The 24344-nt window shown below is 41.9% G+C and overlaps 1 protein-coding gene across 1 annotated transcript; it reads left to right on the top strand.

Moving 5' to 3' along the window:
• Positions 1 to 199: 199 nt before the first annotated feature.
• rsu1 (Ras suppressor protein 1) lies at positions 200 to 22708 on the top strand. The gene is made up of 9 exons (XM_079661326.1): positions 200 to 345; positions 513 to 626; positions 1494 to 1544; positions 5302 to 5422; positions 7327 to 7445; positions 8678 to 8760; positions 9166 to 9280; positions 9471 to 9603; positions 20791 to 22708. The coding sequence occupies exons 2-9, from the start codon at positions 518 to 520 to the stop codon at positions 20891 to 20893; spliced, it is 834 nt and encodes a 277-aa protein (XP_079517452.1). The 5' UTR covers positions 200 to 345; positions 513 to 517; the 3' UTR covers positions 20894 to 22708.
• The last annotated feature ends 1636 nt before the right edge of the window (positions 22709 to 24344 follow it).

Below are 24344 nucleotides of genomic sequence, written 5' to 3'. Positions count from 1 at the left end.
TTTTCATCCAGCTTCCATTAAGATAAAGTAACAATCGGTAGGAAAATAACCTTTGTTTGTTGTTTACTTATTTTGACATAATTACACCCCCCAACCCTGCAGCTGCTGTCTCTCTCCTGGATCTTGGTTCAGCTTTAGGACTGAAACGACTGAAACAGAGGCTGCTGTGGAGGTTTAGGAGCTGTTAATTTGACGCGGAGGCGCGGCTTCAGGAACAGGAAGTATCCTATTAAGGAATGGTGTCTCACAAATAAACTTCCGGAAGGGTGTCAGCTTCAAGCGTACTCTATGAGGAATTAAAAAAAGCTAGTATACATTTCTGATTTCATTCATCTTTTACAAACGGTAAGGAAATAAGTGTTTTTCTTTGTGTTAGCATACATAGCACATTCAGTTTCTCTTGTAGCCGACTGAGTGAGTTAGGGTCTCTTTATCGTTACACTGTAGCTAACGAAGGACGACTTTTACAACTCAGTAACACGCTGTACTGTTTGTATATCAATGCTTTTCAGAAAAGATGTCCAAGTCTTTGAAGAAGATAGTGGAGGAGAGTCGGGACAAGAACATCCCGGAGGTGGAGATGTGCGACAGAGGCATTTCCAACATGTTGGACGTCCCAGGACTTTGTAAGGCTTTTCATTTCACCACAACACTTTAGCGAATATGCTGCTGTTAAAACCGCCTTTATGCTAACCTGTTGTACATAAAGAATACTATACATACTTGTGAAAAACGTAGACTTGATAAAATAGGTAAAAACTGTGGTATTAACGTATTACTCAGTGATGGTGACGTCACCCAGCCTGCCTTGTCTACAGTGTTGAAAAAACTTTATTAAAACCGTTAGCTTGTTAACCAAATAACACTTTATTATTATTGTAGCATCCAATCATTTAATCCTGAAAATCTTTAATATTAGCACTGAACCAGATCAAAATGCAAATAAATCCAATAATGTAATAACTTGATCTTATAATGAATGTATTATTTAGTAAGTAATTACCATGTCAGCTAGTTTATTGCAGTATTTGGTTAAGTTATTACATTTCTGATCAGGTTGAGTTCACTTGTTATTAAATCATTTATTGAATATAATACATTTAGTAAAATAAATGATCAATGAATGAATACCACAAATCAAATACAGCAGTTATTACTGATGTGAACAACCCTTAATATTTTTGTTTTCATGTTTTGCATGTAACATAGTGTTCATGATGAATCAGTGTATAATAAATAGCCATGCCCGGACCCGTTTTAACAATAGCTGACATAACATTATACACATGTACTGTATTTGTTGTGGATGATGCAGGGAATTATGTTATTACTTTAGTTAGTGGCCATAAAAGTCTGCTTGTTCCTGAAATATAATCACTTTTATGCTTGTATATTATTCACATCTGTTCTTACAAAGTAGTATGTATCAGTAGGATGCATGTGTGTCAGTTGTCTGCTGTGCTGTGTTGACTTGATGTTTCCTGTGGTTTCAGTCACTCTGTGTAACATCACTCAGCTGGTCCTCAGCCACAACAAGCTCACAGGTAAGATCCAGTGAGACTCATAAAGTGTGTTAGGTTATTTTGTAAATAATAGGAGGACTGATAGGAAGAATGTATATTGTGGTCATCTTTAGTCCATTGGAGTGAAGGGATGCAGGGATGCTTTGCACCAGCAGAGGTCACCGTAGACTGAACGTAATGCAATCAGTACTTAGTATCCAGACATGTAGGAAAAACCCTAGATAAAGGGGATTGTTAGACCAAATGAATACAGTAAATAACCTGTTAAGGTGGGCATGATTTCTGTTTGATGTCGTTGATCAAATATATTTGAGATGCACCTTGTGATCCACCTTCTGCCTTCTAATCTAAGATGAAGAGATAACACACTGCGGGGTTATTTATAGCCCCGATCAGACAGAAATGTGGGATAACATAATTGGCGTAGTTACCGACCTGCAAGCACTATAGAGGTATGCTCAGTAACTCCTGGCTTGTTAGGTAACTCTCAGCCTGAAGAGTGAGGAGGGAGCGGCAAATATTGGATCCATCTGCTCCTCTCCTTGATCCTATCCAGTGTAGTTTGGTGATTTTACAAATACAGCTGCAGCAGCCAACAGGAAGGAGGCGATGTTGCTGCTGTATGGACGTAGTGGAGAGTTATTTTAATATTTAGAAAGTTTAGCAGGGAGAGAGGGGGCTCAACTGGCTGCTGATGGTGCTAACATGACTGTCCTGTATCAAAACAGTGATGATGACGATGTCAAAATGTCATAACTTGATTATCAGGGGGGGGTACCTAATTCTCCTGATTGTGTCCCCATAATCATCAACATATGCGATGTTTCTATAACAAACTGAAATCACTTTACTAAATATTTTTGTGAAACGTATTTTTATTGCATCGCAGTCTTCTCAAGAAACACACAATCAGTCTTCGAATAAGACGGGATGAGATGAGGTACGATAAACCTTTGTTAATCCCCATAGGGAGATTCAGGTTTCAAAGCAGCAACAGCCTTAAGAGTGAAACACAGGATAGGAGAGGTAAGAGCTTACCCAAGGAAAATCAAATAAAATCATAAGAATGTCTGGCGCAGTATACATTAAAACTAACAGGGTTTACATGAATAATTATGTTTTATGTATTTATTCACGTTAATTTGGAAGGTACCAGGGTTATCATGAATCATAAGGCGCCCTGCTTAATTTTTTTAATGAAAAACGTATTCTGTTCTTTTCTTACATGAGAATTCCAGTATTTTTATTTAGTATTATTTTATGATTTTCACCACAATCAACAAGATCCGATCCGAGATCAAATCCAACATTTTCACAACACATCCCACCTCACTAACTCTACAACACCTGTCATGTTGTTCACGCATGGCTGCGGGGGGAGGGGGGGGGGTTTCTTCCTCCAGCACAGAAACAAAGAAGCTTATAATGCAGCAGCTACCCCAGGTCACACCAACACGCAGGGCAGATGAGACAATATGGAAATCAATATCATATATTGTGCGTAGGACTTGTAAATACTGTGTTGTCCACCTGAGAGGAGGTTGGGGTGTTGCATTGATTGAACTCTGGTCAGTGGCCCGCAGAGGGAGATGCCGGATAAATGAAATTGACTTCAGACATCCTCGGTGAAGAAGAGGGACCTTTAGAACCAGACAGTCCTCACTGATTCTCCAGCTCTCTGTTGGCTGTACTGTAACCAACAGGAGAGAGAGAAGGGCGATACAATGATTTATCACCTTTCAATGGACGATGTGGTGATACTATCCTTTATCCAGATATTTTGATACACAGCTAACACATTTAAGGATGTAAGCCACATTTGGCATTTGTCAAGGATTGGACAATTGGAGTTTTTTGGGGGGATTAGTCTCAGCTTTGGCTTCTGCTTAAAGGGTACAGAAATTGTAGTTTGGAAATAGTGTTGTTCCCCTTGTAAAGTGTCTAAATGAAAAAAGGTTTTGTGCTTTTTCCTATTGAAAGATACAAACTTTTTTTGGACTGATATTGCTATTGCCGTGTTATTCACGATATTAGAGGGAAGGATTTCGATAATTCTCATTATGATTGAAAAATCTATGAAATCATTACGGGTTGATTTGTTAAGAAGATTTGTACCAAAGGCTGAGATATCTCTGCGTACCCCACTAAAGCTGGATTTCAACACATAGTTAGCCTTTAACAAATATCATGCTTCCTTCAGTTTGAATATTGCAATGTCGCGATTGGCTGTTGATCCACGGCCAGTTTAACACGAGTCATGATGTGCATTCATGGTACAGTTTGCTTTTTAAGTTGTGTGTGTGTGTGTGTGTGTGTGTGTGTGTGTGTGTGTGTGTGTGTGTGTGTGTGTGTGTGTGTGTGTGTGTGTGTGTGTGTGTGTGTGTGTGTGTGTGTGTGTGTGTGTGTGTGTGTGTGTGTGTGTGTGTGTGTGTGTGTGTGTGTGTGTGTGTGTGTGTGTGTGTGTGTGTGTGTGTGTGTGCAAAATCACACTACAGATGTGTTTTAACCTGCTATTTATGAAGGTGTAAACTAGCTTCCTTAAAAAAATTAAATTTGGCAAACACTGGCATTGTTCCAAGAGACTCCAGTGTTTAGATCAGCTGCTGTCTGTACACACACACACACACACACACACACACACACACACACACACACACACACATACGCACACACACACACACACCCCACTGATATAGTATCAGTATGCCCAGCCCTCACCTCTCCGGCACTCATTCTCCCGGCAGCATTCAGGTCAGGGCCCGGCTGGTTTACTCTCCTCCTCCTCTTCTTCAGCGCTGCGTCCATTGATCAGTGGGATAATCCAATAAACGTCCTGCTCTTTGTTATCAGCCCATTGATCTGTGTCCGCCTCTGTGGCTGCGCACCACGGGGGAATAAAAGGTGGAAGTGGGGAGAGAAACTGCAATATGTGTGCTGTTGAAATGTCACCACAGCCGCTAATAGACTTAATGACGGAGGTTTGTCCCGAGGCTAAAGATGAGAGCCTGTTGTCAGCAGTTGGGGCCGGTGATGAGAGCTAACACATTGTTAACAGACATGAACATCTTGAAAAGGTGTGTGTGTGTTCATTGTGGCAGCTATTTGACATTTCCGTCCAGTTCCTACTTTTGAGATGGTGACGTTGTGTCCCGTTTTAATCATGAATTCATTGTTTTTCGACCAAAAGTAATAATATTTCGGTGAAATGATAGCCATTGCTTTCATTCTAAAATCTTTTCTCTCTTTATTTGGTTAGCGTTTTCTATTTATTGAGTCGTAGTCCTGGGTCAAATGTCCCTTTTTAGTAATCAGATTATCAGGGTGTCTATCAGATTGATCAGATTACAGTCATCAAACATTTAAGTCAATTCAGTCAAATCAAAATGGTGTGTGTGTGTGTGTGTGTGTGTGTGTGTGTGTGTGTGTGTGTGTGTGTGTGTGTGTGTGTGTGTGTGTGTGTGTGTGTGTGTGTGTGTGTGTGTGTGTGTGTGTGTGTGTGTGTGTGTGTGTGTGTGTGTGTGTGTGTGTGTGTGTGTGTGTGTGTGTGTGTGTGTGAGTGTTTTTCTGTCTGCCTGTGAGTGTGTTTATGTGTGGGTATACGTTTAAGAAAGATAGGGGAAGAAAAGGTGAAAGTTGACACGTTTTTATATTTAAAATTGCAGTTTAGTCTTTTTTAACCATATTGCATGGCATGGTGTTGAATGACACTGGTAATGATGGGTTGCCTACACTTGTGTACTTCCTTTAATTCTCTCCCCTGTCTGTGTGTGTCCTCCAGCGGTGCCCGCCAACATCTCTGAGCTGAGGAACCTGGAGGTCCTGAACATGTTCAACAACCAGATTGAAGAGCTACCGACTCAGATCAGCAGTCTGCAGAAGCTCAAACACCTCAACCTCGGGTATGTCACACACACACACACACACACACACACACACACACACACACACACACACACACACACACACACACACACACACACACACACACACACACACACACACACACACACACACACACACACACACACACACACACACACACACACACACACACGCACACACAAATCACCCCCTGAGGCTGTTCCAGCTCAGATTTGGTTCCAGCAATTATTTTGGACCTTTGAGCCTTTCTGCTTGATTTGATTCAAAAGGCTGTATGACAAGGCAGCAACAAATCAATGGATCAGAGAGATGTTTTAAAGGGTGGTAAAACTGCAGGTTTAATCCGACCTCCGTTTGATACTTAATTTCACTTTTTCAGACCTCAACACTGGGCTGTACAGGTCCTGACGCTGAGAGTTGTCATTTGAAAATAAAAACTCTCACTCTCATAAAGATGTGGAAGTGTGTTTGTGTAACAAGTAGGTGAGGGAGGTTCACCTGTTGGCTGGAGATGCTTCATGTGTGTGTTTGATGTGAGTGCAGGCTTACACAGTGTCAGTGACAGGAGGATTAGGAGGGAAGCCTTGGTGTGTATTGATCCACAGACAAACATCATCTGGATAGTGTAAGCCCCCTACTGTTATTCAGGCTGCGCATTCACTTTTCATCCGCTGTTTATTTTGCTTGTGTGTGTGTGTGTGTGTGTGTGTGTGTGTGTGTGTGTGTGTGTGTGTGTGTGTGTGTGTGTGTGTGTGTGTGTGTACCAGAGGAACATGCATATGTGTGTTTGAACCTTGTAAATGCTTAATCTCATTTGTCAAACACACATAATAGAATTGAAATTGAACATTCGTCCCTGCGACCTGTCACACATACACACACAGGCAGAGATGTGTGCATACACTCAGCCGCCGTCTCTTACATCATCAAATCCCCCCCGGCTGCTAATCTGTCCGTCCTTGCTTCCTTATTTATTTGGATGTGGTGAGGGTGAGTCCACAAGGGCGAGAAACAAACAAACAGCAAGAAGCTGTAGGACAAGCTTGAGAAGACGAGGTCAAGAATTATGAGTATGGTCGCACATTTCAGAAGATGTCTGTGTTTGGTATAACAAGAGTGTCAGGGTTAAGCGAAATCCAGCTAATAGGCACTACTAGCTGGAAACGGAAGTGGCATTTTAACAATGGCATTCCTTTTGAATCCAAGTATGTTAAAAACAAAAACAAAAAGCCACAAAAATACATGTTTCAATCAAATCAAATCACATACTAATATTTAAATGTCAGTATTTTGTAATCCTTGACTTTTGTGTTCAAATGATTTTAAAGTGTTTTGTCCAATAAAAAAGCACTAGGCTATAAAGTAGCAGACCTCTTACCTTGTTTTCTATTGTCAAAAAACCCAATAAACTAAGCCCAAAAAACCAACAATGTCTTACAACTACTACTATGCTTGGGATATACAGACAACATTTTTGATTTGAAGTTATTAAATGGCAGCCTCATGTCACAAAAGAGCAGTAACAGGGGATCAGAGAGTTCATTACATTAGTGATCCATCGAACTGAAACCAACACAACGTGCTCTAAAAGGCTAAAGACGGGACTCCAGTCCACACACACACACACACACACACACACACACACACACACACACACACACACACACACACACACACACACACACACACACACACACACACAGGGCAACGTCTGACTGCTGATAATTTGACTATTTGTTAAATTCAGACATTTTGTTAGGAACATTTCAGCTGGGTCTGAAAACATTTTTGAAATTATGCTATTTATTTGTTTGATTAAAGTGTTGCTTAATCCTCAAGCGGTGGGTTTGTGTCCATAATGTATATTTTGTGTGTGTGTGTGTGTGTGTGTGTGTGTGTGTGTGTGTGTGTGTGTGTACAGTATGAACCGTCTGAGCGGCCTGCCCAGAGGATTCGGTTCACTGCCAGCTCTGGAAGTGTTGGACCTCACCTACAACAACCTGAGCCAGAGCTCTCTGCCCGGAAACTTCTTCTACCTCAGTGAGTACACACACACACACACACACACACACACACACACACACACACACACACACACACACACACACACACACACACACACACACACACACACACACACACACACACACACACACACACACACACACACACACACAGGATTAAGCAACACTTTGTCCCAGATACTGGTGTGACTGGGCCTTCTTGAGAATACCTAACGTAACCCAGAGAGCACTCCAAATGTTGTTTTTCTTATGCCTCCTCACTGTCGGTGCTTATTATTCACCCTCACCACAGCTCTGGTTGTCCACATGTCCACAGTGATCCAGAAGTGTTCCACTCACAGACTCCAGGTCAGGAAGTTTGGACACCACAGCACTTCCCCTACACCTCAAATCCACATTTTGAAATGGAGCTGTAATGTAAAACATGTCAGGAAATACAAGTTTGTGCAACTGACAACATGGGGTTAATAATCCATCCCTTCACTATGATCACAAGCGTCTTGCCATTCCATCAAACCGCACAACATCCAATAAGGTGGACAACATGTCGGATGAGTATTATGAGTTTATATATATCCTAGTTCATAAAGACCACTCTGGATACTGAGGTACACCGTGGACATACATTGTTTTTGGCACTATGTTTAGTCATTGGTTTTGTAACTTTATTGTATTTGTGCAAAAGAGGGTCTTTCAAAATGTACCATACAGGAAGTCATGTTAAGGGAACTACTAGGGGTGGTAATCACATGCTTCAACACATTACAATACCTATACACCTTAAACAGATCTAAAATGAAATCATATTCCCACAAAAATGATTTGGCTCTGTAGGATTGAGCTTCAGCGGAAATGGTGACACGTACATGCCATGGGAATTTCAAAATAAAGGCGTATCCTCGAGACAGTTATGAGACTACATTGTCACTCCCTCTTTGCAAAATCCTTTTTTTCCCCACTTAGAGAGAGGCTGACCCGTTTTCTCTTTTTTCTCCGCACACTGACAAAGCTGTCTTGTGCGTCGGCTGTCTTTTGAGACGTGCAGAAGGTCTGCGTGGATTGATTCTGTCCAGTTTGTGAGGCACTATTATTAATCAGGCTTGACTGGCGGTATCGATCAGAATCCAGTCTACACACACACACACACACACACACACACACACACACACACACACACACACACACACACACACACACACACACACACACACACACACACACACACTAACAGAGATGCTCGTTTTGCAGCTACTCTCCGTGCCCTCTATCTGAGTGACAACGATTTCGAGGCCTTGCCTGCCGACATCGGGAAGCTGGGCAAGCTGCAAATAGTAAGTTAATGTGACAGACTCATTGAAGTTGTATTCTGCTCAGACATCTTTAAATATGTCAGACAGGAAGTCTCTCTTTCTAACACAATCCCTTTATTGTTGAGGTTCTGTTAGGATTAAAATATAGAAGTTTCAAGGGGCCACATAAATGACGTGTGCTTACTAAAAGAGAAATCCAAACCTCATGGGGACTTCAGACCAAGCATACACACAGTTTTTAGCTCAGACATCTTCAGTTGAAATTATGAAGTGGAGTTTAGAAATTCATTGTTTGGTACCTATCACTTTAAGGATGAATTGTGTGTGCTTTAAAATCATTCACGATGCTGTCTTTGTGTGGAGGTTTCAGATATTGTGTGTTTAATAAGTGTGTCTTGTTTTCTCCTCCTTTTCCCTCCTGTCCAGTTGAGTATGAGGGATAATGATCTGATCTCGTTGCCGAAGGAGATCGGGGACCTGGCTCAACTCAAAGAGCTCCACATCCAGGGCAACAGACTGACTGTCCTGCCCCCTGAGCTTGGTACTGACCTCACACACACACACACACACACACACACACACACACACACACACACACACACACACACACACACACACACACACACACACACACACACACACACACACACACACACACACCACAAAACTAGATTGATGACATAGAATGATGAGTATTTGTAAACCATGCTTGTGTGTCTCTCTGCCTGCAGGTAATCTGGATCTGACCGGTCCTAAGCAGGTGTTCAAAGCAGAGAATAATCCCTGGGTCACTCCCATCGCAGACCAGTTCCAGCTGGGCGTCTCCCACGTCTTTGAATATGTGCGCTCGGAGACCTATAAGTAGTGAGTACCAACACATCCACACTGACAGACGACTCGTTCTGTCTCCTCTTTAATGTGCAACTTCACACAATGGCCAAGTCATGAAAATGGCGTCAAAGTCAGATGAAACTGTTCTTATTATTCCAGGGCTTGTTTCTAGTTTCCAACCCAAAACAACATCTTAAAAAGACGGTCCGGATCTCCAGAGTTGCTGTCAAAAGCGAATCAGTTGAAAACAGTATTCAACGTACCCGTGTGTATGTCCGAGCACAGAAATCCAAGTCTAGGCATTTCTCTGTGTTTGAGGTTGCACTGTGAAGCAAAGTGCGGCCATTAATTCTTTGTTCCAGTCGAAGGAGATGCTGCAAATCCTCTGTGTGAATGCTTCAAACTGCTGCTCTGAGGCATGCTCCAGAACTGATCCCTGCACTGTGTGTGTGTGTGTGTGTGTGTGTGTGTGTGTGTGTGTGTGTGTGTGTGTGTGTGTGTGTGTGTGTGTGTGTGTGTGTGTGTGTGTGTGTGTGTGTGTGTGTGTGTGTGTGTGTGTGTGTGTGTGTGTGTGTGTGTGTGTGTGTGTGTGTGTGTGTGTGTGTGTGTGTGTGTGTGTGTGTGTGTGTGTGTGTGTGTGTGTGTGTGTGTGTGTGTGTGTGTGTGTGTGTGTGTGTGTGTGTGATAAAAAAAACAGAGCCTCCCAACCATATTTTGATCCCATATTTTGTTTGCATACTTGTATGAGAGGGAGTCTTCTATCTGGGTGTATATCTTTCCATAGTACGTTGGATCAATATGAGTTATTCAGATATCGGCTTGTTTCCTGTTATTGACAGATCTGCGGACATGTGTACACTTATAGCTTTTTTAAGCTCTTCGTATGAATTGGATTTCTTGAATTGGATATTATTCCTGCTGGTGGCCCTAGGAAAAAGGTCAATCGAGCGACAACCAGTTTGAATCCCCACTGAAGCACAACGATGTTTATTCCTCTGCTCTAATCAATCGATACATACTGCAGTACCGATTGACCATTTTAAACACTGGAACCATATCTGCTCAGGAGCTTCCTGCTTTTATTTTGGCATAAAATACTGAGTTTAGTGATCAAACTTGTCACCTGTCACCTGAGTCTGTCAAGCCGGATGATGGAGAGGTCAGCTTCTTTGTATCGTGGACTGCCACTCAATCAATGTCAATGTCAGCACTTGCATAATTTGTCTATCACACACACAACCGCAAACACACACCAAACCCTCATAAGTCCCTGTTGTTTGATGTCATCGTCAAATAAGCATAAATGAGATGCTCCAATGGCATGGTGGCTGCTACGATTCATTTTCTGGGCTTTAAGACATCTGAAAGAATCCACAGTCCTTGTTCTGCTCCACATATTAGCAATATACTGTATCTGAAGCCAATATTATGGGCCATTGTGGAAGATTTGACTTCAAGTTCTTTTCCCCAAGCCCTGTGCTTTTTCCTTTTAATTACTTCCAGTTATTTTTGAAGTGTTGAACAATAGGGAGTCATCTGGGTAATGTTTAGACACACTTGCTTATTGTCAGTGTGTTGATGGTCATCACACTGAGCATACCCCTCAGCCTGTGAGAGACACTCTAAAATGAGACTGTAAGAATATGTGAGGGCGAGAAACATGTGAAGAAGCGCAACCGCGAAGAAGAGAGAGACACACACACACACACACACACACACACACACACACACACACACACACACACACACACACACACACAGCAGCAGCCTGTCTCTGGGCAGGTGTTAAATAATATCCCAAAAAGATCATCTTTGTGTCTCCACAGCTTCATTCACACCTGACTAAATGTCCTTCAGCTTCCAACTCTGTGAACACAAACACACACACACACACACACACACACACACACACACACACACACACACACACACACACACACACACACACACACACACACACACACACACCTGTCTGCTCCTCCAGTTTCTGTCTCAGTGAGGGGCCTGCTGCTTGTATTAGAGCTCTCTGTCCTGGCTTACAGTGGAGTTGGACATTTCTCCAAGCTTTGAATTCTGAAGCAAACTTTTGCTTTTTTTTAAAGTAACCTCCTCCTTCTGTTGTGCCAAAACAGGCTGTGATCTGCCTGGCTTTAGTTATTTTTGTATCCAAAAATATGACTAGATCCAACAGATGTTAACCTTTTACAAGTGCAGAGTGCACTTCCTTGAATGGGTTTGACATTTTAAATACCTTATTGTTAAATATTTATATCTACAAAAGGGTGGCCCTGCAGATAAGATGTGGGTATATCTGTATTTTAGAGACATTGGCAGCGAAATCAAGTTTTAATCTTGAAACCTTGATTATTTACTGGAGGTTAATTAAGACTATAAGTTAATAGACTTTTCAGCAGGGGAAATGATGGAGAGGGCACAATGGAAAGTGTATCCAATAGAAACCATAATGGCTGTGTTCAGTTAGACTTCTTTTGTACAAGTGAACAGTATTTAATGTCAATGCGACGGCAATGTGCTCATTAATGTTCAAAACACTCTTTTAAAATGTTGGTTAGAGGACGTTTCCTAACTGAATATGGCATTAGGTCAAAGGTCAACAAAATAAGGAGACAATTCATCAACTCGTGAGAATCATTTGTATTGATGCTAAATGTCACGGCATTACGGTGAGTATTTATATCAATAGAGTGCTCTGAAGTCCCACTGACATCACCATGCCTAGTAATGCAAAATATACATGTAATCACATAACTGTATATCCCGCTGGTGAGGCTTTGGGATTGTTTGATTGGTGAAGTTTTTATGCTTTAAATATGTATTTAAATAAATACTTAAACACACATCAGGATGCGTGTGCATGAGAGAGAGGAAGAGAGAGGGGTTATGTTGCCCGTCATACATGTTTCATCAGTAATCTTGTTATCCTGACAGAGCGCTGCAGACTGTGTATCTCATGGCATATTAACATACAGTAGAGAGAGAGCCCCTCTCTTTCCTCACAATATGTTTTATTCATTTCTTCCTGTCTCCCTTTCTCGTTCCATACCCCGCGAATCACTGAAGAAATGTTGACTTTTCATCCCTCTCTGCCTGAACAATACTGTGTTCTGGAAAGGACTTCATTCAGTACTTGTTTCGGTTAAGGAACCACAAACTGCGTTAAGTGTAAAATCATCTGAGTGAGGAACAAGTTGTAGATACAAATCAGAGCCGGATGAAGGTTGGGATCTGTTGCAAGTGACAAAAGCAGCTTTGTGTTGAGATGGTTTTAATAAATCAGGATTGGATGTGAAATAAAACATATTGTTAAAGAAACACGTCACCTAGTTTAGAAGGCATTGGCATTCATATAGTTGGGTGGGAAGCAAAACATATTTGGTTTTAGCCATATTTCACATAAACCAATCTTTGTAAGGCCAGAAAATCACTTGGCATTAAAAGAAAACGCTGCTATTGCAACTATTGGTATGGATTTTTATTTGTTTTTCCCTATTTAGCTTTTGGAAGAATGATGTTAGTACATTTTCACTTATTCCAAGTCTCAGTAAAAACAATATTTGAGTTTTAGAGCTGATTTCACATTGTCCTAAAGTGAACTGAAGCCAGTGGCTGCCTAGGATGTATGATTCTTTTACAAACTTGCATGTTTAATAAAAGGCCTGCAATCTTTCCGCAGTTCATCTCCACATCTCTGTCTCCCCTTTGGGTCATTTTGTAGCCATTTCTGCTCAACTAGTCCTGGTTAGTTGCTCTGGATGCAGAGTGCACTCTCTCTGCTTCTGTCTAATTATATTCACGCGTTGATGCCTAACAGAGAGGGCTGCACAGGGGCCCTGCAGCGGGGGGGTCGTACAGTGAGAGGGCCCCACCTGTCTGCTGAACACAGGGAGGCAGAGCAGCTCATTAACTGATTGAACCCTCTGGATTTCTCTGGAACAAAGACACTGAATGAGGCATTTGTTCACCGCACATATCTTTTTGATTCATCCCTAATGGGTTATAATTATCACGATCATCGGGCCTGAGTAAATGATGCTACCAACATATGAATACTGTGCCTAGATAAACCAACTACACCAAAAACCATGTCAGCCGTTACACGTAGGCTGTTCTTTTTTTAGTCCTCAAAACTTTTAATAATCTGGTTTCTGTGTGTGGAACTGGATTTCCTTCATTATCCAGCAGGACTTTTTATAACTAGCTTGTGTGTGTGTGTGTGTGTGTGTGTGTATGTGTGTGTGTGTGTGTGTGTGTGTGTGTGTGTGTGTGTGTGTGTGTGTGTGTGTGTGTGTGTGTGTGTGTGTGTGTGTGTGTGTGTGTGTGGCCTAGCATTACTATACTTGTGGGGACCTACATCTGTTTACACAGTCACGTGTGGGGACTCGCTTCCCTTATGGGGACAAATTGGAGGTCCCCATAAGGGGAATCATTAATTTAAGTCCACTCACTGAGACAGAAACTGGAGGAGCAGACAGGTGTGTGTGTGTGTGTGTGTGTGTGTGTGTGTGTGTGTGTGTGTGTGTGTGTGTGTGTGTGTGTGTGTGTGTGTGTGTGTGTGTGTGTGTGTGTGTGTGTGTGTGTGTGTGTGTGTGTGTGTGTGTGTGTGTGTGTGTGTGTGTGTGTGTGTGTGTGTGTGTGTGTGTGTGTGTGTGTGTCTCTCTGTCTGTCTGTCTGTCTGTCTGTCTGTCTGTCTGTCTGTGTGTGTGTGTGAGAGAGTGTGAGTGAGTGAGGTGGTTTTCAGTCCTGCACCACAGAGGGTGAAAGCTCTGCTCCATCTTTACACAAGCAATGGTAGTGTAGCTTATTTATAGGTCAATGTGTCAGAAATCAAGAACACAAAAACCCAAAACCACGACTCAACAAAGGCAGGTTCAGGCAGGGGCAACCCGATACACGCCAAGCTCAATCGTAGTCTGGGGAAAACTGTGAAAGGTCAAAAACTCAGGTAGAGTCGGGTGCAAGCTAAGACTCACAGCACCAAAACAGAACTGGTGGAAGTGGTCTGGTATATATACTGGGGAGCTGATTAGCGAATGGGGAGCAGGTGAGGGAGACCGTGAGCAGGTGGAGTTAATCCCTGATGGAGGGCAGGTCAATGGGAGGGGCTGGCTCTGAAATGAATGCAGAGTTAATATAAAATAAAGCAACATTAAACAAATAAAATAAGAATGATAAGTAAGATAGGAAAACTCTAAACCGTCATTTTTGGTGAATTACATTTTTTGTTTGATCAGCAGTTTAATTGTGCTTTGTTGAAGTGGCACATTAATGCTTGACTTTAAAACGTTTTACTCAAATAGACTCAACTCATTTGCGACAACTTTACTTTGTTTGCTCCCAAAACGAGTGGAATAATAAACCACTTTTATGCAAACATAATGAGCTGACAATATGCAGTCACTGTCAAGTGGCACAAAAGCATGAATAATTATCAATCACTGAAGACATATTCCAAACTTCAGCAAATAATGATCTGTGGTGGATTGATTATTGAATCCATAACTGTCTGGACGTTAAGTTTCCCTGTGTGTATAACTCACTGCTGTCCTGTTGGCTTCTCCACTGTGTACACATTATAGTGGCTTTAATATACAGGGACACGTCTCTGTAGAGTTGTGAAATTCACTGCTAAACAACATATTTCTTTATTTGAGGAGATTGCTTTGGGTTTAAAGCCTCTTCCAGAACATTTACCTGCAGTTGTTGTGGGATGTTTCATCATCTAATCTCCTTTAACGTGGTTAATGAGATATTTAATGTCATTTTATCTGAGACTAATCCGAGCTTTAACTGTTCCTGCAGGAGCCTGGAGATAAAACGCAGATAAAAGTGAGCTGCACTTTGTGTGTTCAGTTAACAAAGTTCTTTTTGCTGATTTCACTTATGGATAAAAAAGTGTATGTTCACGCAGACGTCCCACAGAGTGCTGCTGAGTCAGCGGGAAACTAACTAATGATGAGGACAGAGGTCTTTGCCACCATTGGCTAAAAGCACCAGTTGTTTGTCATGTATCTTAATTAGTATATGTTCTACTTCTTTCCTCCCCCTCCCTGCTCTTCCGTGTCTTCACTGCTTCCCTCCTTCTTCTCCTTAATGTTTCTCTGGCTGTAAAGGAAGTTACTGAATTGCTTTGTAGCTCTGGTGAAGATGAGGTGAGAGGAAGGCCCCCATCAGATCGATGGCCTTTGGCCTCCCAGCGCATTCATCAAACAGGCACTCACACATAGATATTTTTAACTTTTGTAACACACATACACATATCCCGATAAAGAAAAGAAAACACCAACTTTCAATCTCACACACACACACACACACACACACACACACACACACACACACACACACACACACACACACACACACACACACACACACACACACACACACACACACACACGACGGGCTTTTGCCATGATTAATTAAGCCATGTGGAATAGCAGAGCTCCATAAAGACATCATCAGGAATCTGAATCCATTCTCCTCCATTCTTCTGCATTTAATTGGCCTTAACAGTTCATTACTACACACACACACACACACACACACACACACACACACACAGACACACACACACACACACACACACACACACACACACACACACACACACACACACACACACACACACACACACACACACACACACACACACACACACACACGCATAAATGAAATGGGAAATCTTTATGTTGATCTTTAGCTAGAACTGTTAAGTGTTGTTTCGCTAGGATAAAAGCATAATAAAAGTGTGTGTGTGTGTGTGTGTGTGTGTGTGTGTGTGTGTGTGTGTGTGTGTGTGTGTGTGTGTGTGTGTGTGTGTGTGTGTGTGTGTGTGTGTGTGTGTGTGTGTGTGTGTGTGTGTGTGTGTGTGTGTGTGTGTGTGTGTGTGTGTGTGTGTGTGTGTGTGTGTGTGTGTGTGTGTGTGTGTGTGTGTGTGTGTGTGTGTGTGTGTGTGTGTGTACACAAAAGAGAAAGGAAGCCGTTGGGACTAAATGTCTTCTGTTAGTCTTTAGAATGCCATAGCTTTTCATTAAGAATAAGAGAGGAAGAAGAGGCTTTCACTTCGTGCATTTCAGTATGATACTTCAATTTGCAAACAAAATATAGTGTGCCGTGAGCTGTGGAAACCTCGTCAGGCAGATCAGGCAAAAGCAGGATTATGCGGGTCTAACACATTCTAAAATAAAGAACATTCATCGTGCAAATTGCAGATAGAAGCACCCTTCAGGTTTTCTCTTGATTGTATTCACTTCTTTCTACTCATACCAACCAACCTAAACCTCTCAACAATCCTGCTTACTCACCGCTTGATACTTTAATTCATTATTTAAATCTTCCAGCACAACACTGGTTATACAATTTAAACATATACATATACAATTAAAACATAAATAAGGCTTTTTAAATAGGTAGTACACAGTTCATGCTTGCCTTTGTGTCTTCAACTTTCAAGAGTGTGACTTAACAACATGGCAACACATACTGTACATGCTAGAAGTGATTAAAAAAACATTCATAAACATCCCTTTTTGAGCAAACACTCCATCATCAATTAGGCTGCATTATTCTCCCCTCTTCACATTGATTCCTGTTGTCCTGACTGATCACTCCTCTCCTCTTCCCTTTACATCTTTCCTTCCTCCACTCATCCATCAACGCTAGGAAGCCACAATTATGCTAACAGTAGCGTGTTATGACAGCACTGAGTGTGCCGCATTGGCCACTTATTGACTGAATGAATAATCTGGCTTTTCTTAAAGGGAGCGCACACAATCAGTCACCAGCGCCCTCCTCTGATCACTACACCTCACACATGCACAAATTGGCAACATTTAAAAACGAATTATAAATGACTGTTAGTTACATTATAACGGTGGGATGCTCTCCTCTGATTTTTGTATCACTTAGACATGTTTGTCTTCTCTCACTCTGTTCTATATACGGCCCGTCTACACTACAGGCATCAAAAAATCTTGAAGCTGGGCGTGTCTGAAGCTTGGCGATTTTTTGCGAGCAACGCGACCAACAACCAATCACAAGAATCTCCCGCCCCCGACATACAAAGCAATAGCAATGTTAAAACAAAGTAAACTGGATATAAACTCTCCAAACAGGCGAAAAACCTATCAGTTTCACCCACTGTCTCTGCCACCTCCCTCCATGCCTGGTTCTTCCGGTTTGTATCCCGGTAAATAGTTCCGGTCGTAAAGAACCGGGTGATTTGCTACCGTAATATCTCGTTTGGAATATGAGGAAATAAACTGCGGTCTGGCTCTCCCAGCTTGCACGCGGTTTGATTGGCTAGCGCTTGCACTGGCGGGATTTGCATAAACGGGATTTGATTGGCTGATGCCAAGTATCGAGCATCAAAAGTTGAACAATGTTCAACTTTTGATGCCGATAGATGCTCGTGATATTTGCAAAGCCATGCCATGCTCCCCACAATGCAGTCCGGCGAAGATTACAAATCTTCACTACACTAAAGTTCAGTATTTAACTTTCTATAAGGAAAATCTGCTGATTTGGTGGAGCTACAGTTAGAGGGTTCATCCTTTGGGGTCCATGAATGTAAAAAAAATGCCAATTAATCTTGAAGTTGTGGAGATATTTCGGGGTGGCCGTGGCTCAGGGACAACATGGGTGTATACTAGGGCTGCACGATATTGGAAAAAACTGACATTGCGATATTTTCTCCCCCTGCGATATGTATTGCGATATGAAAAAATACAGGAATTGAAGAAAAGACCGTTTTTTTTGTCCGCAAACCATCCTTTCTTGAACTTTAATGCTATACAATTGGTATTTTTAACAACATTTAACCGGGTGAAGGATTGTAGTCACGGACTTCTGGATCTTAAGTTATCAGAGCAACAAGCTGAGCTAGCTCGGTTATCCTGCTGTGATCTGATCAAGAATGATTGTGATTGGTGGTTTGCTGTCACTCACTCAAGTACCCCTGACATGAGAGCCGCGCGAGTTTTCCTTTTATAGCAAGCAGCAAAATAATTGTACCATGACGTGTTTGAGTTCATTTGCCTACTTAATATCGTACGTCCTAAAAAAAACAAAAACAATTTTGTCAAAGTGTCCTTAAGCAAGGTACTTAACCCTGTAATTGCTACCGTTGGCATAAAGTTATCAAAGTATATTTAAGTTGCTTTGGATACATGCAAGCGTTGGCTAAATGATATGTAATGCAATGTTATTTCAGTCCGGACCAAAGTGATAGAATCAGAATACCTTTATTAGTCCCATAGAGGGGAAATGTACATTGTTACAGCAGCAAAGAGCCAAAGAGAGCTTAATGCTACCTAAGAAGCATGCATAAAAGTCAAAAAAGTTAAACAATTTACAAAATACACGTCCTTTAAAAGTTCTGAGGATTTAGCAGCCAGGTATATATTGCACAGTTATTAACGGCAAATATACCAAGACCAACTGCCAGCAGACAATGCCGTCCCTAGACTAAAGCCACTATAATGGCTAAAAGCTGTCAACTGTCCCCAGGCCCGGCTGCCCCCCCCCCCCCCACCTCTCCTCTGGGACCCGGCCCCCAATCCGACGGGGCAGGAGTCCCAGCATCACTTTGTCTAAACCGCTCTCTGTCAAATGTGTCTCCCTGCAGACAGCAGGCCGTAATGCAGCACACAGTTTGAGAGCAGCTGGGGCGACATTTTTAAAAAGAGGAACAGTAAGAGACATTTAAAGCAAACTCAAACGCTCCTCTGGCTGTGTCTGTGTCCCCCCCCCCCCCCCCCTTCCCCTTTGTGTCTCCGTCTGTCTGTCTCTGCCCTCGGCCTGCTGGGGGTTTGATGGGCAGCAGATATTATAGGCTTTGGCAGCACTTTATTCCCAAGTGCAAGTGTTGACACGGGATGGAGGCAGGGAGGGGAGAGGAAAGTACAAGACGCTTCAATCATAGAGTGACAGTTACACCACAGTGGATTTGTATAAACGCATCCTCAGTGTGTGTGTACCCATACCATCACTTACAGGCTTTTTAAAGAGATGTTTATATATAAGTTTTCCTCTTCTGGAACCACAGGTTACAATAGAAGGGACAAGCAAGTGGCAAGTGTGAGGATTTTGAATTTACTGAGCATGTGGGTGGACAGTGGATATTTGGAGACTGCTACTCGATTGAGAAATGTGTGTGTGGACTTTTTGATATTTTTAATTGGCTGTGAAATAGGATGACTATTTGCACTATCGTTATCCAAGTTTTCAAACCAGCTTTCTCTTAAAAAACGTGGGTGGACTTATCAATAAATGAATTTACCAGATGGAAATTAAGCAACTTAGGCCTACGACCAATGATCTATACAAACAGGCTACGATACACACTGTTTATTGTACTATCTGATTCATTTGGGCAGGCTCCTACATTCCCCAGTTTTTAAAGTCAGCTTGTTTTAAACCCAGGCCAAGCACGAATACAATGAGAGGAGGAAAAAGGAAGACACAATTATTAACAGGCTGTGGGGAACAGCAAAGAGAGACTGAACTGAAGAATAAGTCTTTTCCACTCCAATGAGCTCTGCTGCTTGTGAGCAAGAGAAACCCATGGGAGAGAAAAAGTGACAGACAGAGGTGGTGTGTATGTGTGTGTGTGTGTGTGTGTGTGTGTGTGTGTGTGTGTGTGTGTGTGTGTGTGTGTGTGTGTGTGTGTGTGTGTGTGTGTGTGTGTGTGTGTGTGTGTGTGTGTGTGTGTGTGTGTGTGTGTGTGTGTGTGTGTGTGTGTGTGTGTGTGTGTGTGTGTGTGTGTGTGTGTGTGTGTGTGTGTGTGTGTGTGTGTGTGTGTGTGTGTGTGTGATGGTGGTGGGGTGGAAGAGACACTGTCCGTGTGTCCAGTACTCAGTGGTAATGGACACTAATAAGTAATGACTCGATGTGCGCTGTGTGGATATTTGGTGCTTGTGTGTTTGTTCCAATTAAACTGTCGGCCACTATTCGTCACAGCGTGCCAGTGATGCTGCTGACACCTGCAGGTGTATTAGTTAAATTGCCTGGATGGGTGATGGTGGGCACTAGAGACAGTATGAAAAGGAATATGATCATTTTTCACACATAAAGAGACAATTCACAAACGGTACAATCATATTGCTATGCTATAAGCTTGGTTACAACAACTGCCTTCACCCCCCCCCCCCCCCCCTCTCCACTCAACACTTGTTTTTTTCTCTTCCCCTTTCTCCTCCTCAGTCTCTACGGCAGACACATGCAGGCTGACCCAGAACCACCGAAGAAGAACAACGATAAGAGCAAGAAGATCAGCCGCAAGCCTCTGGCCGCCAAGAACAAATAGAGAGGAGACAAAGATGGAGTCGATGCCGGTCAAACTCACTGCATGTGCCTTTTTCTTCTCCCTTTTTGAAGACATTTTGTATTACATTGAAATGTATGGATTATGTTTCTGAACGTGTTAAATATTGTTTGGACTGTATTCCACTGTGCCTGAGTATATATATATATTTGTTTTCGGTGCTACTTACTAACAATGCTCAGACTAGCGATAACACCAACAGAATTTAGAATCAAACGTAAGAATGTATTATAATCATCCTAAAAAGGTACTTTAACTTAAATTATAAGGACATACACGGCTGTTAAACTGCTATGATACCAAAGGCTAATATTTAATGTTCAACTATTAAGTCCAGCTTTTGGTTTTAATGATAATCGAAAGTAAAAGTAGTCGACAGATGTCCACTTGATGCCGCGGCGTCACTTCTTCACAGCAGCTCGATGTCCACATTTCTGCTGACTCGGCAACATTCACTCCATTGTTCTAACCCTTTATTCTCCAGCTCTGTGAAGGCCTTCATTAACCTTGTATTCAACTTTTTTTTACCTTTTAATGAAATATTAAGCTTCTTTTTTTTTAAAGGGATTTTCTAATTCTCGTCACACCCGCTACCCCTTGAAGTCCTTCTTCTTCAGCTAACGGTGACTGACAGGCGTTATTTAAAAACGCGTCACAAGAAAAGTATATATGTTAGCTTTTCTTTAGGTAATGCAGTTAGCTTCTAATTCTGCCAGTTTTACACTTCAACCTTTATTTCACCAATGAAAAAACATTTCTTTCACATTACTGCCTTTTCACCAATGCTGTGCACTTTATTTTTAGCTTTCAGTATTCACACACATTTTCTACAGACTAACACATGTGCGGGTCATTTAGAGGTGGCTACAGTTACGTTATGATTGTTTTTGAATGATATGTAAAGATATGACTGAGAAAAGAGCAGCAAGTGCCGATCCAATGCCAGGTGGAAAGACAGCTTATCGTATTTTGACAATCTATATCAAATACAATTTTGTACTATTGTCTGTGAGATTGAAGAAGCAGTATACCTGCCATTAACTGTGTTCAATCTCTGAGAGCTCTGAGGGGCCGATTCACACAGAATGGATTGCGTCCGCTTGGTGAAAGCCTCTCACAGCTGATTGCAATTTGCCCTTTTTGCATCTGACTGCAATTATCATTAAGAGTAAATGTTGCCTTTGCACCAAGAACACTGAAGGCCGAACAAGAGAGGCAAATAAAAAAATTCAATTGCAGAGATTTCTGGCCCACGCATTCTTCAAAAACTAAGTCGAGGAGTTTAAACGCAAACGGAAGGAACCAGATATAATACGATCACTGGACTCTTTGAAGTGAAGTAATCATTTCACTTTAACTACGTGAGGCTATTAGCGGCATCTTTGTAAATTGGACTGTTTTCGTAATTAGGCTCATTTGCATAGAAAGAGGTGAGTTTTGCGCCAAATGAATGCATATCATCTGATTTAAATTGGCTGTGTAGTAAGGGGTGCATGTCACAGTTTTTGCGGGCGCTTCGAGAGTTACCTGCCGTCCCTTTTTGTACGATTGATGCTGCTGAACAATCCTCTGGTGAATTGGTCCCTGAGAGTCTCTCTGCCTTCAATTTCACTTTCTCTTTGTTGTGTTACTTTGAAAGCTTCACCAAGTGTCCGTCACATTTCAGCCTGTACCGAAGCTGATTGATTGTAATCATGTTTTAAAGTCATTGTGCTTCGATCACAGGCCAAAATATACTGAAAGTACATCATGCTCACTGTATTGAACACTTATATTATATTAAACAATGAAAATCAATGTTTTCTCTTGTGTCATCTATTTCAGAACCATAATACAGTACAATATAAGCCATACGAATTGTAAGATGTTTCTAAATACAGTCATGCTTGGGGTTTTAATGTAATTGACTGATAAGAAGGCGGGGTTTCCAAAGTTTCCTGAATGAAAACCACATTCAATACGGTCACCTTAGCTTAAGACCTCCATCCATCTCTGAGAGAAAGTAATAATGGCAGCCTGACTCATCCTCTGTTGACTTTCAACTGTTTCACCAGTTTAAAAGCAAAGGCTGTAAATAAATGTAAAATGTCAGCTTTGATCAAATAAAGGTGACCTATATTTAACCAAGTATCACCTCCACCCTGAAGTGTAAAACATTCACTTCTGCACTCCGTCCCTTTTCTGTGGATGTTGTTCCTGTTTTGTCTTCACTTCATCTCAATTCATCTCACACCTTTCCAAGGACACAATGAGTCCCAGGCTAACTAAAGCCCATTGATTTTCACGAGGTGATTTATAGGTGGCGTGTGTGTTAGGGCAGGCTCGATTGTCTAAGGTGGGCTGCACAGTGCCACTTTAATGAGGGTGGTGACACAGGGCAGAGAAACAAGCCCCCGCCCACCAGAGGATGAGCCGCTAATATACAGCTGCTGCTTTAATGACCGCAGCATTTACACAGAGCAAAGGCAAACATCTGTCTTTAAACATTAATATATTTCAAATGTTCTATTTCATATTGTGTCCAATTCCTTTTAATATCTCTACAGGCTTTGCTGTCTTGTTGCTCCTGTAACATAGCGGCATCCCTATGTACTGTAACACTTGCGCTTCTTTTGGCTAGCTCTCCAACTCATTGTACATGATAGGCTAAGGGGCGGGGCATCTCTAAGCAGTTGACCAATCAAAACGGAGCCGGCCAGCTAACCAATCAGAGCTCTGGTTTCAGACAGAGGGTGAAAAGAGGTGCCGCAGCAAAGGCAGTATGAGAAAAAAAAAGAGCTTTTTGAACATTAAAGCATGGAGACATGTAGAGACACTACATACTGATATACACCTGAACATCAGCAGGAGAGGACTCTTTAAAGTAGAGACACTACATACTGATATACACCTGAACATCAGCAGGAGAGGACTCTTTAAAGTAGAGACACTACATACTGATATACACCTGCACATCAGAAGGAGAGGACTCTTTAAAGTAGAGACACTACATACTGATATACACCTGAACATCAGCAGGAGAGGACTCTTTAAAGTAGAGACACTACATACTGATATACACCTGAACATCAGCAGGAGAGGACTCTTTAAAGTAGAGACACTACATACTGATATACACCTGAACATCAGCAGGAGAGGACTCTTAAAAGTAGAGACACTACATACTGATATACACCTGAACATCAGCAGGAGAGGACTCTTTAAAGTAGAGACACTACATTCTGATATACACCTGAACATCAGCAGGAGAGGACTCTTTAAAGTAGAGACACTACATTCTGATATACACCTGAAGATCAGCAGGAGAGGACTCTTTAAAGTAGAGACACTACATACTGATATACACCTGAACATCAGCAGGAGAGGACTCTTTAAAGTAGAGACACTACATACTGATATACACCTGAACATCAGCGGGAGAGTACTCTTTAAA

The sequence above is a fragment of the Notothenia rossii genome (genome assembly GCF_949606895.1).
Source record: "Notothenia rossii genome assembly, chromosome: 12".
Lineage (NCBI taxonomy): Eukaryota > Metazoa > Chordata > Actinopteri > Perciformes > Nototheniidae > Notothenia > Notothenia rossii.
Note: the sequence above shows the minus strand (reverse complement) of the source record. Positions and strands in the feature narration are given on the sequence as shown.